At 28.7% G+C, this 20665-nt stretch overlaps 2 protein-coding genes and 1 pseudogene across 4 annotated transcripts; 2 read left to right on the forward strand and 1 right to left on the reverse strand.

Moving 5' to 3' along the window:
- The first annotated feature begins 50 nt into the window (after positions 1 to 50).
- LOC108822816 (polyprotein of EF-Ts, chloroplastic) lies at positions 51 to 2191 on the forward strand. Of its 3 annotated transcripts, none has more exons than XM_056991690.1 (3): positions 51 to 270; positions 491 to 1649; positions 1743 to 2191. In XM_056991690.1, exons 2-3 carry the CDS (start codon positions 497 to 499, stop codon positions 1754 to 1756), a joined length of 1167 nt encoding a protein of 388 aa, XP_056847670.1. In that variant the 5' UTR covers positions 51 to 270; positions 491 to 496; the 3' UTR covers positions 1757 to 2191. The 3 variants fall into 3 exon arrangements, with proteins under 3 accessions (XP_056847670.1, XP_018451493.1, XP_018451492.1); XM_018595991.2 differs by having other exon boundaries at positions 54 to 270; positions 494 to 1649; positions 1737 to 2191; XM_018595990.2 differs by having other exon boundaries at positions 55 to 270; positions 1737 to 2191.
- A 93-nt stretch (positions 2192 to 2284) lies between these two features.
- Positions 2285 to 3626, forward strand: LOC108822818 (uncharacterized). The gene is made up of 2 exons (XM_018595993.2): positions 2285 to 3089; positions 3264 to 3626. Exons 1-2 carry the CDS (start codon positions 2483 to 2485, stop codon positions 3371 to 3373), a joined length of 717 nt encoding a protein of 238 aa, XP_018451495.1. The 5' UTR covers positions 2285 to 2482; the 3' UTR covers positions 3374 to 3626.
- Positions 3627 to 3686: 60 nt separating this feature from the next.
- Positions 3687 to 5227, reverse strand: LOC108822819 (auxin-responsive protein IAA27-like; annotated as a pseudogene).
- Positions 5228 to 20665: the final 15438 nt, after the last annotated feature.

Raw genomic sequence — 20665 nt, forward strand, 5'->3', positions numbered from 1 at the left:
TGGAATTTTTGAGTCGAAAAAATGACTCGATCCGCGGGTCGCGGGGCAGGTTGATCCGCAAACCCAGCTCTAGTTGCCAAGTTGGAGCTGACTGATGCCGAAGAGAGAGAGAGAAGACAGTCATCTGTACCTCTTTGAAGACACTCTTATCTCTTTATCCACGAAACCAAAGAACAGAGACAGACAAAATGAGATAAGCACTCGAAGCCTCTCACCTCTTTCCTCGCTTCTCTTTAGGCTTATTTGTCAGAGCAAAGACGAACTTACAAGGTAGATCCTTTCTCAGTTGTGCTGCTCAAACGGGTTTCTCTCAATGTAATCGTGCAGTCATTGTACATACTCTTCGCGGTGTTGCTTAACTAGACTGCAATGCAAAATTTTCAATTTCGAAATTGATAAAAAAAAAAGAGTGGCCTTTTTTCTTCATATCAGTCTCTGTTTTTTGCTTAAATAAGCTTTGACAGTGTGTAAAATGCTTTATGTGTTATAGTAGGTGATGGCTACGGTTAGTCCTTCTTCTATCATCAGCAAAGCCTGGCTCATTCCCGGAGCTGCTTTCACTGTGAAAAAGAATGATTGCTTCTCGCCTAAAGCTGGACAAAAGCAGACACCATCATCAACTCAGAGACTCTTCTTACCTCTTTCGACTTCGCTTAAGTTGTTTCCTACTCAGTTTGTGTTGCATCCTCATCGTAGTAGAGCAGCCACAGGGACTGATGTTGTGGCGGCAACAGTAGAGGAACAAGACTCTCCTCCTCCTCCTGTTGCGGATGATGCAGCAGCTCCTACTACTACTACAACAACATCTCAGTCAAGGGGAAGGAAGAGTGAAATGCCTGCAGTTAAAAACGAGGAGCTTGTTGCTGGTGCTACCTTCACCGGTAAAGTACGAGCCATCCAGCCCTTTGGTGCTTTCGTCGATTTTGGCGCCTTCACTGATGGACTAGTCCATGTCTCTCAACTGAGTGACACCTTTGTCAAAGATGTTGCTAGTGTTGTGACCATTGGGCAAGAGGTTAAAGTAAGGCTTGTGGAAGCTGACATTGATTCCAAACGTATTTCTCTTACTATGCGTGAGAATGACGATCCTCCCAAACGCCAGCCCGGTGGTGGTGGGAAGAGGAATGCTTCAAAGGAAGATGGGTTCAGCTCAAAGTATGTGAAAGGGCAGATGTTGGATGGAACGGTGAAGAATCTAACGAGGTCAGGAGCGTTTATAACGATAGGAGAAGGTGAAGAAGGGTTTCTACCTACGAATGAGGAAGCGGATGATGGGATTGGGAGCATGATGATGGGTGGTGGCTCTTCTTTGCAAGCTGGACAAGAGGTTAAGGTTCGTGTGTTGAGGATAGCGAGGGGACGTGTTACTTTAACTATGAAAGAAGAAGATGATGGTAAGTTTGATGAAACGCTTAGTCAAGGGGCTGTGCATACGGCCACGAATCCGTTTGTGCTTGCTTTTCGAAAGAATGAAGAGATAGCTTCGTTTCTTGACAAGAGGGAAGAAGAAGAAGGGATAGAGACCAAAGCTGAAGATGGTTCACAGGAGACAGTAGAGCAAACTGATAAACTTGCTGCATCAGCTGAGGTTGAAGAGGTGGAGAAGACTGAGGAAACGCCAGATGTTCCTTCAGTTCAAGAAACCAAAAGTAGGTTGAGTTGCCTTCTACTATATTGAATCAGTTCATTGTTTTAATGTGTATTATCATTTACCCTTTTCTTCTACTGGTAACCAGATGAAGAGGAAGTTGCTTGAGCAGCCTTGCATTAAAGATGACAGTGTCTTGGTAAAGGATCTTGTGAAGCAAATTGTGGCAACTCTTGTGGTGAAAACAGGGGGAGTAGAAAGCATGCCTTGTTGGTCAAGCTGGTAACCAGATGAAGAGGAAGTTGCTTGAGCAGCCTTGCATTAAAGATGACAGTGTCTTGGTAAAGGATCTTGTGAAGCAAATTGTGGCAACTCTTGTGGTGAAAACATCAAAGTCAAGAGGTTTCTCAAGTTTACTCTTGGAGAAGACAACTGATTGGAGTAAAATCAGTTTTTTTTTTTTTCTAAATGAGTTTCCTTTTTTTTTTTTCTAGACAAAATCTTCTGTATTCACCTTTGATTAGAGTCTTTAATCAAAAAGCTGTAATTGTATTGTTCATGAAAATATATGATTGTGCCCATATGGGCTCAAAGCTCGGTCCATTTATATTGTCGGCCCAATAAAACTGAAGGAAAGATTCAAATTGTGTCATTTGTGGAGGAGAATGAATGAGCAACCTGTGAACTGAATACTTCATACTTTAAAATGGATTGTGATAAGGTTTCCTGAAAGTTCTCTCTTTATCAACACTAGAAAGGTCGGTTTCTAAGAAGTTGCAGGCCCAAAGTCTTGTTTTTTTTTACTAGAACATGATGCTCTTAGTGATTTCTTGTGGATTGTTGATACTTGGTTTCTGAAGTCATTGTGTGCACTCTACACTGTGCTGTTCACAGATGAAGTTTATGTTGCCAAGTATGTCCTGGTTTAACTGCAACAGCTCGAAGAAAGATGTAGCCTTGGTAGAAACCGTGACATCCACGGCTTCTCTCCTTGAACAGCCTGATCAAGGGAGAGGCTTGTTTGGTATAAAAGTATGGACTTGGTCCCTCGGTTCTGTTATTCCATGGGCTGCAACTTCTGGTGAGAGAAAGCAGAAACCCACCACTGTAAACAGAGGGTTGAAAAGGCATGCCGTGTCTTGCAAGTCTTCCAGGTCAAGTAGTGTGAGTACTGTTTATAGGTTTAGACCCTATGTGTCCAAGGTTCCTTGGCACACAGGACTGAGGGCGTTTCTCTCGCAGCTTTTCCCGAGGTACGGCCATTATTGTGGACCCAACTGGTCTAGTGGGAAAGATGGTGGTTCACTGGTATGGGATCAGAGGCCTATTGACTGGTTAGACCATTGCTGTTATTGCCATGATATTGGTTATGATACTCATGACCAGGCAGAGATGTTAAAAGCAGACATGGCGTTTCTTGAGTGTTTGGAATCAAACAAGCGCGTTGTTACAAGGGGAGATGCGCACGTTGCTTTCTTTTACAAGACAATGTGCATAACAGGTAACTGCAGTTTGATCAAGATGATGTTGTATCAATGTAGCTTGGGGTTTGGAAGTCTAACTATTGACTCTAGATGTAGATAAGTTAATGTGAAGACCCGAAAATGTTGGAGCATTTCTAAATTTGGTCTTGTTGTTATGTTGATATATCACATTCTGTCTTGAATGCTCTCAGGTCTCAAAAGCATACTAATACCTTATAGAAGCTACCTTGTGAAGATACAGTATGGGCAAAACCAACTCGATTTTGGCTGGATATTGAGTAACTTTAGCAAGAGAAGCTGAAAGTTCCAGAAGACTTGAGACACAAGGAAAGCAAATTGGAGTTACTCTACAATCCCTGTAAGCCTTTTCTCTGTCAAGTTTCGTTTTGTACATAGAAGTTGTAAAGAGAAGGAAACTGAGAATTAGGTTCTGTACTATTACATAAATAAACATTTAACATGAAACTATAGAAACGCTTGTAAGTGGTGTGCTAAACATAAACTCTATGAACTATAAAATAATTTCTTTATGAGGAGTTTCTGATGATGTTGCACTATTGTTTCATTGAGATACAATCATTTGGTTACAAATTACCAAACTTATTATGTACATATGAATAATGAAGTCTTTCCTTAGCAAAAACACACATAACATGAGTAAGAGGAAGAAGCCTTTTTAGGACTTGGTAGATACTACAAACACACACAAGAATACTTCAAAAACAAAATGGCTATTACATTGTCATAAAAAACTTCTTTAGCTCCTGCTTCTGCATTTCGCCAATACCTGTCTCGGAGCAGCAAAGGAACAAGGTTTGGTGTAAGGAACAGTTGCTTAATTTGGTGCAGTAGTGATATCTTAGTGTGGAACAGACTCATCTGCGTAGAACAAGGATTTAGAGAAGAAAGACATAACCTAAGCCAATAGTCTCAGTGCTCTTCATGATTCTCAACTTCTTGCAGGAACGTATAAACATTCTGCAGAGAAAAAGAGAGCAAGAGCGCCACTGATCTATATTCCTCGGTTAGGTTAAGATAGAACATTAATATGCTTAAGATAAGACATACAATGACCAAGACTAAAAATATGATACTATTATACTAGATGTAAGTATATAACAATGAAAAAAAAAAGTATATAACAATGAAGTTGTTAGACTTTACTCTCAAGGGACATCACCAACAAGCATCCAGTCACTGTCTTTATCTTCATAGGTAAGAACATACTCAGAACCACGCTAGAGATCGGTCAAGCGACTCTCGTTTAACCCATCTCGGCCACATCCTCCTCCATGAGACCCAAACTGACCTGAACAGTAACACTAACTCAGTCACAGGTATTATTAATCTTCAATGAAAGAGACTAGAAACTTTACTAATAGTGAAGCAACTGAGCATCTTCTCAAGAGCAGAAGAGTGTTCGACGTAGCTCTTATAAGTCTTTTGAGATCGATTTTCCTCAAGTAAGGAGCACCTTCACATACAAGCAAGGCTCTGGTCCAGACTTAGCTCCTTCTTCAGTTTCGGAGTTATTATTACCACCTTGCTTCTGAGATTGAGATGAAGCCATCGTGTTCTTTCTGAACGATCTAATCGGTGGCCAACCCAGCTCTTGTGCCCTGCTCAACCAGAAAGTCCTAAACACGATTGAAACAGAGACTTTCCAACGGAACTTGGAAGCTGGAGCTGCTGCAGAGCTCTTCTTCTCCTTAAACGGAACGCCCGGTTTATGATGGCGTCTGAGAACACCCTTTTGGCTCCTGGCACAGGACATGAGTTCTTAAGAGGCAAGAAACGTTGGTCTAGTCGCTCCGGTGACCCGGAACCTGGTAAACCGAGTCTCAACTCGGTGGCCTTGAAGGTCAGACCGTCGTCGCTGGCTTTAGTTTTGTCAGACATTGTTGTTGCTTCAATGGTTGGAAACTCTGTTTTCTGTCTTTCCTAAAAAAACTGTATGACAACTTAGTCATACCTTGTATGTTTGTCCTTTTTAATAGAAAGCCCTTTTGTCAAAAAAAAAACATATGTAATGATGCTCTGCTACTACAGATTCAGACATTTTCAAATATATTTAGGATAACCTTCTGAATCGTTTAGTGATTAGAAAAACAGTTAAAAAAACTATGTGTGTGGGTGTGAGAGAGAGTGAGAGACTTATGACATGTCGACAAGTGTAGTTATTATTAGTTCATAAAACTCAACTCGTTTTCTAAAAGAATAATGAACAGTTTTAACCCTTTTTTGGCAACAATGAACAGTTTTAACTTAAAAACCTAACGTAATAGTGAAATCTTAGCCGACACCGACATACTAATAGTATTTTCAAACTTATTGCTATTTTTGCTTAACAACATTTAGAATCAGTTTTATTTCAATTCATTGTTATTTCTTCCCTTAAAATAAAGATTGATTTTTCTTCTATATTCAAGAAAAGAAATAACAATTATACTTTTACTCTATAATTTGAAAATTGCTATTATAAATAAATACTAAACTAGGTGTTTTCCTGCACCATGTGCAGAAATAAAAGTTTTAAAATATAAATTTATTTTAAAATATAAATTTTGTTAATTTTTGATTTTGTTAATTTTTGATTTTATTATTTGCTTACAATATACAATCTTAATTTAATCATATGTAAAATTTTAAGATTAAAAAAATATTTTTATTCAATGTATATTTAGTAATATACTAATATATATGTATATCTTTTGTAAAATATATTAAATCAAATTTTGTAAATGTAATAGAAAATTTTGTTAAGTGTATAATTATCAAAACATAAAACTAAATAATTTTCTAAAATTTGTGGATCTTAAAAATAAACTAATAGTATTGGATTAGAAAATTACATTTAAAAACTGTATAATTCTGAAGAATTGTTTTACTAATAATAATTATAAAATAAAATTAACTTTTGAAAAATCAAAAATAATATTATATTTCTATTTATAACATAATATTATTTATTGCTATATTAATGATGATCTATGAGTTATTACCATATTTTAAAAATTTATTAAAAATACAAATCAACAATAAAAGTAAATGTCTATGTCACTATTTAAAGAAAATTATTTGAAAAAAAATATACTTATAAAAATATAGCTATTGCTATATTAATGATGATCTATTAGTTATTACCATATTTAAAAACTTACTAAAAATACAAATCAACAATAAAAGTAAATGTCCATGTTACTATTTAATGAAAATTATTAATTTTTTAAAAATATACTTATAAAAATATAGCTAAATAATATTTCGAAATTTTAATTATTATTATATTTTTATTTAATTTATTATTTATTTTTATATTAATTATGATATATAAATTATTACCATATTTTAAAAACTTACCTTAAATATAAATCAATATTAAATATAAATATGTCATAATTATCTATAAGTTATTATCATATTTTTTTAAAAATATCTTAAATATAAATCAACACTAAATGTAAATATCCATGTCATAATTTATTTCAAACCATGTCATCAATGTTAATGTGTCATGTCATAATTTTTCTTTCAAAATTAATATGGTGATGACACATGTCAAAATCACTTCTCAAATATAGACTAGGAGATACTAGATGATAATCCGTGCAAATGAGTTTTTTTAACTATAATGTATTTAAATATTATAAATAATATATTAATAGTTTCTTTTATATTTTATTAAAGATAGACATTCGAATATCATTTGGTTCGGCTTAGTTATGTTCAATTCGGATCTTTGTAGATTTGGTTCGATAGGTTCAGATTTTTGCGGATTCAGTTTGAGTTCTCATAACAAATTTAATTTAAAAAAAAAAATTTCATATACAATTTTAATTTCTAAAAATCTAAAGAATAAAGATAATATATAACATATAAATTTTAATAATGCATGTCAAAATACTCTTAACATAAAAATTAGTTTAATTTAAATATTTGGATAGAAAATTAATAGAAATTTTAATTATTTTTGATATTTTAAGTATCGTTTAGCTAGTTTAAACATGTATTTTATTTGTATTCGTTGTTAGTGGACTGGATTCTATTCGGATTTTTGGTTTCGATTTTTTTGACTACCCTTAATTTTTACTTTCTCAAAGTGAAAGAGAAATAAGCCTTTGCACGTGCATGCCATGTAGGCCACCGATCCAAATCAGATTTTCCTACAGTTTTGTCTTGTAGTATAAAAACAACGGGGGCCTTAAACATGGCATGTTCCGATTACTATTTTGAACGACAGCAGGGGTTTTCTTCTTTTATTTTTATTTTCTGTTAAAACTTTTTTTTTTGAACTGTTCTGATTTTCTGTTAAAACTTCTATTTTGCATTTAAGTGTAAGAACGCAATATCCAAAAAAAAAACTGGAAAATATAAAGTGTATATTGATGTATTTTAAAATTGTCTCTTGTGATGATAATTTAAATGATTGTCGTCTAAACAATTTGTTCTTATATTGGAAAATATAAAGTGTATATTGATGGATCTTTAATAACACTTCAATTTGTATCATATCTCTTTATATCTAAAATTCCTGTTGATTAATTAACAGATTTTTATTTGCATTTTTCACTAAATAATGAAGTATTTCTCACTTAAACGAGAGTTTAATGAATTTTCTTTTTTAAAATAAAATATATCATTTTATCAAAAATAAAATAAGCTATACGTGTTTAGAAAGTCTATTACTGTATAATAATGCATAAATATATTTTTATGACATGTGGTTTTCATATTAATTCTTATAATGGCTTTTACAAAACAAATTTAATAAATTATACATAATTGAAATTTTGATAATTATATTTATTTAACAAAAATTTAATTTTTTTAAAACCACATAAATAATAAAAATAAAGTATCTATAAAATTATATATTTAAAATTTTTAAATTTTAATTTCTTCCTATTTTAAAGACCTCATAAAAATATCTTTAGTTTCAAAAGTATATTTTTGTTCGTGTTTAAAAGGAAAATATCATATTTTCAAATCTAAAATTTAAATCAAAATGAATGAAATGAAATTAATCAGTTTTAATCTATTTAGAACAAAATAATAGTTATGGTTTATTTTTTAAAATATATATACAGACAATGAATAAGTATCGTGACTCTTATATTCAAAATCAAAAGTCTATTTAAGTCAGCAATATATTATTAAGAATAATTTTATATTTATTATGCTTATAAATAACACACATAAAATTAATGAATAATGGAAAATAATATATTAATAAATTATAACGATTTAATCTAATTATAAATATTTATATACATGCGTAAACTTTCAAAATACTAATGATTATATGTTCAACTACGTAACTTTTAAATGAAAACACTTTTCTATTTTTTCTCAAAATAACATATATCAAATTAAATATATTATAAATCCAAAACAATTAAATAATTAAGTGTAACTAACAAAATTAATCTTATTTTAACCTATTCAGAATGAAATATTTATGGTTCATTTGAGATCTAGTGAATAAAGACAAGCTCACATACCTAAAAAATAATTGAAAGGATCAAATTATTTATAAGCAAAATCAGTTGTTTGCTTTTAAAAACTTTATATTTTTCATATATATAAATTATAAAACAATTTAAAACTTATAAAGATAAAATAAAATATTAATCAACTAAAAATGAAAAAAATATTAATCAATTGTTATAAATTATATATTTTGTAAATGTTTTTATCTATATGAGCACATAAAATTATCAAATACACATATATTTACGTTGACTATATACTATGTATATTTTTATTTATAATAAAATAATGTATTATATTTATTTTTGAAAAATGCATAAAATAATATAATATATATACTGTATTATATGTATGTACCCTATATATACTCGAGTTGGATAATATTTTTCTCCACCATCCACAAAAGTATAGTTGGCTTGCTTTATATGTGAGGAAAGTAATTAGAACTCAATGAGTGGAGAAAAAACTGTAATTGAAAAGTTAAAATATACTAAATAAGCTTTATATATTTATATGGAAGAGTGTTTAGAATCTGTGATTTGGTCACCCTTATTATTTTATATTGAGAGTGATGGATGGTTTTTCTATAACCATAGATATGGTCTACCAATTCAACTATTTTTATTTTATATAAGTGATATATGTGATATATATATATATATATATATTTGACATGGAGCATATGGTAATTGTCATGGGGTTTTAATACCAAATAAAAGTTACTAGAAACAAACCTTGTTTCTGTTTATTTCTCGAATAAATAAACATAATTTAGATGATACATGTTGTGATTTGGATCCCAAATCCAAATTTAATTTTAAAACCTAACATTTTAGAACATTAAATAATTGGGGTCCAACATGATGTATACATTTATGTTTGATTTTTTTTAAATGATTTTTTATTAACCTATTATCTATTAAATAGACTATGTAAGTATTTAAGTTTTTTCTAACATCATTTAGATGTTTTTTCTGTTTGAAAAAACATCATTTAGATGTTTGGGACAAATGGTTAAGAAATAGTGTTCCGGTTATCCAATGATCATATTTTAGAAATAGTGTTCTAAATTTGAGGAAGAAATAGGAACGCCATTTAGAAGTTTAGAAAAGGGTCCATTTCAAGTACAAATTCACACATCCGAAAACAAATTCACGAACGACTACGGCAGCTTTATATTTTAATAGCGATATCTAGTTTGTAAGTCCTGCCAATACGTAGGGATGGGCAAAATATCCAAAAAAATTAATTCGATCCGTTATTCGTTTCGATTCGATCCAAAAAATTCAAATATCCGTAATTTAACGAATTAAAATAAATACTAAAATTCAATATTCATCAAAGACTAAGCAAATCACAAATACTAATATTTTAAGAAATAAATATCAGATCTGATCCGTTATATACATATATATATATATACATGTTTATAAAATTATATAATATATATACTTTTATATATATCTCTATAAAAGTTTTATAATGGTTTTATTCACTAAATTAATTATTTAGTTATTAAAAATTTTGAAAGTATGTAATTTTTTAAAAAAAATGTAATGAAATATTATTATTTTATATCAGAATTTCTTCTTCTTTTTTTTTTTACAGATCGAATCGGATATCCGGCGAAAATTCGGATATTTGCGGATATCCGGAACACCGGATATCCAAAAAGTTACGGATCAGATCGAATCGAAAAATTGAATATTCGTAAGGAATGGACCGGATCACGGACATCCTTAAAACTCCGGATATCTATTCCGTGCTTACCTCTACTAATACGCGACAGATATGTCGGCTTCATTCCTTTTAAAAAGGATTATCTTTTCCTTTTTAATATTTTTTGCTTAGAAATTTCTTTGCTTTACGAACAATTATTGGTCTTTTCTTTAATTCAACACTAAAAGTGAAAACTAAATTTGATCAAAATATATATAACTTCTAAAGTTAGGGAGATTCATGGGATAATTTTTTAAAAACAAATTATTTGAGTGTCCATTGACCGTAAAAATTGTTTTTGGATAATTCCTCAAAACAGTGACAGTTAAACGAACTGATGTAGTAATTCACTGAAAATAACTTTTTAGCAACATTTGATTGAAACGAAACATACAATAATATATATGATAGTCTCCAAGATTAACTGCAACTTAACAAAAGTAATTAAAATAACAAAACGATCATATGATAACTGAAAATAAAACTTTCTCAAAAAAGATAACTGAAAATAAACGTAGAGGTTCGTAAAAATAAAGAGTTTTTATTTGTAAATAAGTAGTTTGATTTAATATTTGTACTTCCTTTGTTTTAATCAAATACTCGTTCTATCAAGTATTCGAGAAAAAATAGTACTTGCAAATTATTTGACTTGCTATTTGGCAAAATCAAATATGTATGTCATAAAAAGAAATAGTTGAGACGTATCAATACAATTAAAACATAAGTTTTTTTAAGATACTCATGATCTTTCAAATATTTACAGAACTACCACTACTTATTAATTTAAAATTATATTTATTTAAACAAAACAAAAGATTCCTAAAACTACTCCACATGAAAATAATATAATTAAAAGAGAAGATTTTTTTTTGAAAAAAATATCCTTGATTTGTTTTCTTTAAATAACTAAATATCAATATATCATAAATTTTAAATTCCCTAACTAACTAGATTGTCATGTGTATATGACTTTATTCATATATATTCTACGTACGAGTAAAAAAAAATTCTTTTTGAAAAGAAGTAACAGTTTTTTTTTATTTGGACGTAAATTTTTCAATTTACTTATATGATCTTTAGTTACTGTTTGTTCTTAAAATAAGGACAAACGTATTGCCTATGATTAATTTATACATCAAACAAAATGGTTACGTTAGGAAAAAGAATACAATAATCGAATAGTACAATAAGAAATAAAGTATCTAATAGTATTTTCACTTTATATTATAATCTTTGCTATAAGATAAAAACATTTGAATGAATAAATATTAATCAAATTTTAGATACGATTATAAAATATGAAATAAAACAAACTATAGTATAATAAGTTTTTTTGTTTGATATATTCTTAAATTATAGAACTCATGTCTAAAGTTTATTGTATTAAATATATAATATAAGCATTGTTTTTAAAAGTAAATCCATATCTTATACTAAGATATTTTTAAAAAAATCTTGTGCAATATATCTTTCCAAAAATACTTGAATGTTATAGATAAAATAGTTATATATTTATGATTTAAAGCAATCATTTTATTTTAAAATTTCACAATATATATATATACATACATATATATTATTTTACGCATCATTTCTATTACAGTCTTTAGTGCTTGGCAAAAAAATAAAAAAAACAAATCCAATCTGAAAAAAATAGTATAGAACCCGAACCAAAACTGGTTAAATATTTGAATGAGTTCAAAATGTTATATTTAGACAATTAGAACTAAAGCCGAACCATACTGGAATATTCCAGGTATCCAAATATATATATATATATATGAATTCTATTTATATTCTTAAATATATTAGTTACTTTAAAAATTAATATCCAAAAAAAATTCAAAATAGAAGATACTTTGAAAATTTCCAAAATATTTGAAAATATATAATAATAGTTAAAAGTAAATATCTAAAATTTAATATTTGAAAATATATAATAATAGTTAAAAGTAAATATCTAAAATTTTATACAATACTCAAAACATCAAAAATACTTAAAATATCTAATGATTCTCTATACAAATTTCAAGCCATACCAATTTTTATGTTAAGTTTATGTATTTAATATTTTTACTTTTAGAATTAAAAAAGTTTACAATCTATATGAATTTCAAAATTTTAAAATAGTTTAAACGGGTTATCCAAAACCGAACTAATCCCGCAAAAATCTGAACCGAACCTGAACCAAAATTATAAATACTGAATAGGACTAAAATTTTAAATCTCGAAAACCAAACCGAACTCGAATAATCAAATAGCCACTCTCCATATCTTTCATTCATGTATATACATCTTTTACAAACATCATTTACATATTCATCTCAAAATCTCTTTTAGTTTAATGATAAAGATTTTTTTTTTCAAATGTCACTATAGTTTTCATAAAATAAAAATTAGAATTATATTTTCGAAAAATTAAATTCTGCGCTTTGAAAGCGCGGATCAAAATCTAGTTATTAATTAATATGCTTATTTCTTATTTATAAAGGCGTGTCAACTTAGATTACGTTGAATGGATTGTGATTATTCAGTTATATACATAGCCACAAAGATATGTACGTACATTCCCCACGAAACATCTAAAAAGAAATCTCTTACATTATTAATTAAATGATTTTATTCATGATATAGACACACATATATATCGTTTCTTTTGTAGTTACTTTTCAAAATTCACTTTTGTGGTACTGAAGTACTACACATTAGAAAAAAAAAAGTACTACACATTACACAACAATATAATTGGGTTGATACCCAATCATTCCAGGAAGGATTGGGCATAAATTAGATACTTGCAAAATTTTCAGGTATTTACGACTTGATTTGACGTGTTCGAATAGTTTGATTTAATACTTGTACTTGCTTTGTTTTAATCTAATACTCGGTTTATCAAGTATTCCAGAAAAAAATAGTAATTGCAAATTATTTAACTTGTTATTTGGCAAAATCAAATATGTATCTATAAAAATATTGATTATATTTAATTACATAAACAAAAATAAATAAAAGAAATATTTTTAATGAGCAACAAGTAACTTTTAACGAGTACTAAGTACTTTTCAACAAGTAATAAAATTTTGTACCAGATAACAAATATTTTCTAAAACACGTACTGAGTGATAAATAAATAGACAAGTATCAAGGTAACTAGTATTAATAAAATAACAATACTTTATATTTGGTCAGGATTTGCAAGTATAGTAAAATTTGTTGATAACTAGACAATATCAAGTATTCGGTTTTTTAAGGTAAGTATATATTCTTTCCATTTCAAAATGTTTACATATTTTATTTTTTTCACATATATTAATAAAATATATTAAATATGTATATTTTTGTGATTATATTTTTCATAATTTTAAACCAATAAAAATTCAATAAATACAATTAAATTTTTTGAAATTTACAATTAGTAAATAAAACATGCGTTAGAAATATAAAAAATAAATCTTTTTAAAACAAATTTTTTTTCTAAAATATGTAACTTTATGAAATAGAGGGAGTATGAGGCAAATACCAAATACAAGTCAAATAGCAATTAATAATGTCCAGCCCTAATTCCAGGTTACTATCAAGTCTACCGAGTTTGATTCTGTGGTTTATCTCCAACTTTAGTCTTCTTAAAAATGAATAAAGGTAAATAAATAGTATGAGCTATGAGAAGTGTCATTTACAAAAAAAAAAGCTAATGTGAAGTGCTTAAATAATTTTGAGGAAAAAAGATGATCGAGGAAGACAAGAAAGAGGAATTTGGTGCTTGGTGTTTGTTTGCAAGCATTAAATGATAAAAAGAAAGCTGTTAGAAAATATTAAAAATCTTTGCAAAAAAAAAATATTAAAAATGGAGAGAATAATTATGGGAAGAAACGACACATCCTCTCCGACAAAGATTTGGAAGCGTGTTTTTTTTTAAGGATTTGGAAGCGTGTTAGAAAGAACACTCAAAAACATATTGAAATCGGAAGAACCAAATTTGACTCTGGACCAAATGCATTCTCTGGCTTTGGTAAACTAATATTGTGAGTTTCTATAATAGGTTGATATTTTGAAATATTTGGATACAAATATGAAATAAAATCAAACTTCATTTTCATAAACAATTATTCTTTTTAGGCAATGATTATTAATCACCATATTTTTTGTTCTGATTTATTTTTTTCTCTTTATGAAAATAAAAACAATAAACAATTAATAAAATAAATTAATTCTCTTTAATATATGTAAAGCCCAAAACATCAATCAATTAGATATAGAAGGAGTAATATAGTTCAAATTAAATTAAACTGTATAAAACATAAATTCGTAACCCTCTATCAATATTTATAGACTAGTTTGCACCATTATAGATACTATCGCTCGATGTAAATATTTGTTACTTCTAACTTTTCACATAATACCATATAATCATGAATATAATATTTGTAAAGACTGAAGAAACTTATTTTTATGTATAAATAGAGAGAGATATTTGAGAAGAAGTTAAATGTATAACTATAGCTTATATGTTAGGATAAATGAACTCATTACTTAAATCTGAACTTCAAGATTAAAAGTAGCAACTTTATCCAAGTTAGATATCTATATATATTACTATTTTTTCTATTTGAATTTAAGAAATTCTCACGCCAAAAAAAAAGAATTTAAGAATTTCTAGACCAAAAACTCGTATTTTGTTTAGACCAGGTACAAAAACCAGTGGCTAAATTCCCTCTCTACAGGTGATGAAATTTAGACCTAGCATTTATACCTTAAGAAAAAAGTTTACCGGTAGATATAGCAGCTCCGAGTAAATACCTATATATTTCCATCTTGATCTCTAACTAGACTTTGATATGTGAGTCCGCGCGAACATATTTTTTAAAAAATATGTTAATATTTATTTTTCATGGTACTATTATATATAATATATATAATTAATCTTATTTATACATACTATCAATATAAATAATCACATATATTATATTTTTAAAATTTAATATGAAGTATAAAATCTTTAATTTAAGTTAGTTTTTGAAACTAGGATTTGTATTTTATTTTTATTCAATTATTGAAAACATTATTTACAATAGTTATTAGAAAATATTCTAGTAAAGTTTTTTTTGATTATATGTATATTTTAAATCAATTTTTGATATAAATCAAATTTAAATTATTATTTTGATTTGAAATATGTATACAAAATTTAAATTGTGTTTTATGATTATTTTAGACAAAAAATGTTTTTAGATAATTAAATTTAGTCATTTTCATATATTTAATATCCAATGCTAGATTCATATTGATATAAATCAATTTTAAATTATTACGGCCATTTTCATATATTTTAGACAAAAGATGTTTTAGTGATATTGATGCTACTGTTAGATTCATATTTCATTATTAAATTTATTTAATACCCGATCAGCTAAAAGTATCTTTGGCCATGGTACATGATCTAGTTTTCAGTTGCGTCTAATTGGAAATGTAGATTTTATCTGCTAAATTATTCTTGTAAATGTGCGAATAAATGAACACTATTATGAGTTTCAGTTTATGTATTAGTATAGACATATGAAATACTTATTAACAAGTATAGTATTTGCTTAACAAGTACTAGTATTAGTACATATATTATATTTTCTGACACGTATATTGTATCTTTTACAAGTAGATGTAAGAATTTCTTGGAAATTGAAATCACTTAGGAGGAGAATATTAGGGATCTCCAAACCCTCCGTTACAAAAAAAAAAAAAAAAATCTCCAAACCCTAGAACATCGACTAGTTCGAGAAATTGGTCATCTTCCTTGTATGCAATAAAAGAAAAATCATAATTGTAATTTTATAAAAAAAATCGTTCACGCTTAATTTAAAAATATTCGGATTTCTTTCTAGAGCAAATCCGACAAAATTGAGATTTTCGGCCGACGGATTTGGCTTCCATAGGCACCATCGGTCCGGTCTTGAGTTTTCTGTTAGTTTCTTTTCTGTGCATATCTGTTTTTTTTTCTTTGGGCTTTGGTTTTTATAACCGGTCTTTGATTTCGGGAGATGAAGGTTTGCGCAGCTCCACCGTCGCTGGCTTTCGACCTCGGGGATATAAGCTTTCTCAACCGAGCCTCTTCGACTTTTGTTACTTTCTGGTTTGGTGCTCTCTTCGGTGTTCTAGTTTCGTTTTTAGCGGATGAAATCTTGATATGGCTTTGATTGAAGCTTTCCAGCGGTAGGGCTATGGTAGAGAAGAAGCAGGAGAAGGGTGTGGTTTACAGTTGCCAGTGTTTGCTAAGATGAATCCAAATGAGATCTCGGTTTAAACTTGATGAAGCTCTTCGATGGAAAGAGTGTGGGCGGCGATGTTGGATGCGGTGGTTTGTCTCCGGCGTGTCTCGGCGATTTGTCTCCAGCGTGTCTCTGTGAAACAAGTTTAATTTCGTTTTCCTCCGGTGAAAATCTCGGTCTTTGGATCACGAAGTGGTGACTAGGTGACGCGTGTCTCATGCAACCGGTGGTTTTTACACGTGGACGGTCATGCGTAACTCATTGAAAGCGTGGTTTGTGTGACGTCGCTTGGATGTGTGGTTTGGAAAGGCCGAGAATAGTGTGCCCTTATGTCGGGCTATTGTTGTTTTTTTAGTTGGGCCTACTGAATCTTGTTGTAACGAGTTGGGTTTGATCATGTTGGACCTTGACCCTTTAATAATTTAATAGTTGGGAAAAAAAAATCTTTCACGCTTAGATATTCGAGTTCCATTTCTGTGCAGTCATACACAATGCTCTCGTCATCTTATGCGTACTCAACAAATCTTTTTATTACATCTAATCTATATTATTAAAACTAAAGTACAAATTGAGTTTGTTTGGAAACATGGATAACAATTTTTAAAAAAATGTTTGTTTGGAAATTTGGATAGCAGTTAAAAAAAGTTTGTTTGAAAACATGAATATCAGTTTAAAAAATAGGTTTGTTTGGAAACATGAATATCAATTTAAAAAAGAGGTTTGTTTTGAAACATGAATAGCAATATAAAAAGATATAATGTTGTTTGAAAACACATATAGCAGTATATTAAGAAAAGAATGAATTTATCTTATTAAGAAAAATTGGAAATCTATTATATTATGAGAAACTATATATTTGGGTCAACTTTAAAATATACGAAAATTAGTTAATCCAATTATCTAAAAATATCATTGGTCTATAATAATCATAAAAAAAATTTAATATATATATATATATTTCAAATCAAAATAGTAATTTTAAGTTCATTTATTTCAAAAATTGATTCAACATATAAATATATTCAAAAATTTATTTTTGCTAAAATATTTTCCAATAACCATTATTGAAAAATCTTTTCAATATATATATAAGAAAAATACAATAAAAAGTCAAATTTCATATACCAACTTAATTTATGATTTTTTTATTTCACATTAAATTTTTAAAATATGATATATGTGATTATTTATATGATAGTACGCATAAAATACTATTAATTATATGTTTACTCTGGTTTTAAAGGAAAAAAATAGATCGTAAATTAGGGGTGGGCGTTCGGGTTTGGTTCGGGTCAAAGATTTCAGTCACATATAAATTGGTTGATTTAAATATTTGAATAGAGAATCAATAATTATTTTATATATTTTAGTGTTTTGATTATACTTTAACGATTTTAGATATTTGCATATGACTATTTATATATATTATCAATTATTTAAACCAACTTAAAAGTATCAGATATATTCTGGATGTTTTTAAATATATTAAATCTAAAATATATATAAGTATATAAATCTATTTTGAATATGTTCGGGTATCTAAAATATTTTGATTCGAATCGGATTCGTCAGTTCTCTAAATATCAACATTTTGATTAATTTAGATATTGAATCAATTTCGGTTCGGGTTTGGTACTTCTTTTTGGATCGGGATCGGTTCGATTTTTTGGATTCGGATTTTTGTCCAACTCTAATATTGACATGGAAAATAAATAACAACATATTTTATAGAAAATACAATCCGCACGAACGTGCGGGTCAAAATCTAGTTATTTCTTAAAATCAATTTCCTCAATTTTTTGTAGAACAATTTTCCTCGATTTAAACTAGTGGTGTATATATGGCCACATTCATATATGCCATTTTTAATCCCCCCCCTGTTATGGTTGATAAAGAAACGTACAGTTGTTTATGTATATATAAATGCATACAAAACTACAATTAAGAATATCTCCAACAAGTATTCTTATTTTTCTGAATGAGTGAACCGCAAAATAAAGGTTTTAAAGGGTAAATTGCTCCAATAAAGAATTTTAAATTTTTTCATTTTTTCCACCAACTCTCTTTTCACAAATATTGATTATCTGTCTTGGAGAATTTTAACAAAACTCGAGGATCATTGATTCACATATATTTTATGATATATTTAGAAAGAAAGAAATAATAAAGTTTTCAGCAATTTAGATGTGGATCCTAGGGATACTCTTCAACTGGCGGAAACAGAATCAAAGCTTTGACTGAAGCACAAATATTACCTATGCCGGTAACAGATCGCTAACAACCGAGTTTCTCGTCCATTCCATAACGTTGGTATTTTCTGGATGGGTCTTAGAAAGAAAATGAAGAGTTTTCAGACCAGGAATGGTATAATACCCTTTAAGGTTTTGCGGGTTTAATGGGACTGGGAGCAAGAAATGTAAAGGCTTCTCTTTCACTTCTTTGAAAGCATTACTTTGGGCAACAAAATATATGCAGAATTTGCATCAGTTTCATGTCACATTTACAACAGATTGTTCTCATTCGGTAAAGATGGTGTCAGAACCAGAAAAATGACATGCGTTTGCAACTTATTTGGCAGATATAAAGACATTGTAAGAAAACTTTCATAACTCAGAAATCATTTATGTCCTGCGCACGCAAAATTTGAAGGCCGATAATTTAGCACGTTTTGCTAGGAAACAAACATCATTTATCGTGCACATGGATGCAGAGCTACCAATCTGGTTTACAGAATCTATATGAGTCTGTAAAAGTCGATGATAAAATAAGTATTTATAATTAATTGATATTACAGCTGATGATTAAATTTAAAATATTATACTAAAATGTAACACATAATATTTGTAGCTGATCTATGAATATTTTGATCTCACCAAATGAGTAGATGCTTAATTTTTTTAATGAAAGTGTGGCAATTGAGTATAAGTAATATTTCTATTTTACATAATACTATTTTATATTAATAATTTGATTTTAATTTAACATATTTTTATATTTTATGTACTAATAATATATATTTAAATATATATTTAAATATTTATCTGAAATATAACTAAGGATTAAATGATACAAATCAATGCCCCAAAAAAATGATGCAAATCAATGTTAGTAGAATTATATGTAAGTTACACAATTATAGGAGAAAATTATTAATGTTTTTATGTTTTGAAAAGTAAAACTTTGAAAATTTAGAGTCAAAATCTCAAAATTCGTGAATTTTACAGGTTTACTAAAGATGCTCTAATACTAAAAAATATATTTTACAACAATAGTGCATGCAGGTAGTTAATTACATCTCTTTGAGAAAGGGCTTTAGTTAAATACACTATTATAAATAAAATTTCAAAAAACATGACACTTTGTAAAACAAGACACACATAACACCCGAAAACTAATATAATAAAAAATATGTTTAGTAATAAAAATATACATGAGTACATGAATATAACGTGTAAGCAGTATATACATAAGGTTATTTGTAAGAAAACGAAACATTTAACATACATAAAATATTTAAAATTTGATTACTTGCAATATATACAGTCGCCAATAATTTTGCATTGTATTAATAAAATTGCAGTTGAGCTGATGCTGAGATTTTGTTTTCTAATATATATATATATAATATATTCATTAAATGAAAAAAATGTAAAAAAAAATATAGTAATGTTATAGTGATTTTTTTTGAAAATTTAATCATCATATTTAATTTATAGATCTGTTTAAAAAGTTATAAACCTTTAGTATTGCTAAGAAGATCTCTAATTTAATACTTACTGATTTATTTCGTATGATGAAAAGTTTTTGCGAATACTTTTTAGGTGACAATAGATTACATTACATATATACAAATACACAGTGAATTTGTTCCAGGATGAAATGATTTTTTTGGTGATTCTTTTTTTAAAGGGGTGTAACATGAGGATTATTCGGAAGATCACTGTCCTATTACTACTCTTGTCCAAATACGATTAACTGCAGAGTTCTGGTGGATATCAAGGCATACATGTTCATACGATTGTTACCTTCCCCTTTCACCGGAAAAGGAGGAACGCTTTAAAGAAAAATGTCGAGGAATTTGATCGACATGTGAAATGATGCATGCGGACTTTGTGACTCGTTTC

This window comes from Raphanus sativus, chromosome 8 (assembly GCF_000801105.2).
Source record: "Raphanus sativus cultivar WK10039 chromosome 8, ASM80110v3, whole genome shotgun sequence".
In the NCBI taxonomy this organism is placed as follows: domain Eukaryota; kingdom Viridiplantae; phylum Streptophyta; class Magnoliopsida; order Brassicales; family Brassicaceae; genus Raphanus; species Raphanus sativus.

Bases quoted from the DNA above. Each gene is read 5' to 3' on its own strand.
- LOC108822816 (XM_018595991.2), top strand. From the start codon at position 497: ATGGCTACGGTTAGTCCTTCTTCTATCATCAGCAAAGCCTGGCTCATT. The intron at 1,650-1,736 runs GTAGGTTGAGTT...ACTGGTAACCAG, and splicing joins TTCAGTTCAAGAAACCAAAA to ATGAAGAGGAAGTTGCTTGA.
- LOC108822818 (XM_018595993.2), top strand. From the start codon at position 2,483: ATGAAGTTTATGTTGCCAAGTATGTCCTGGTTTAACTGCAACAGCTCG. The intron at 3,090-3,263 runs GTAACTGCAGTT...GAATGCTCTCAG, and splicing joins CAAGACAATGTGCATAACAG to GTCTCAAAAGCATACTAATA.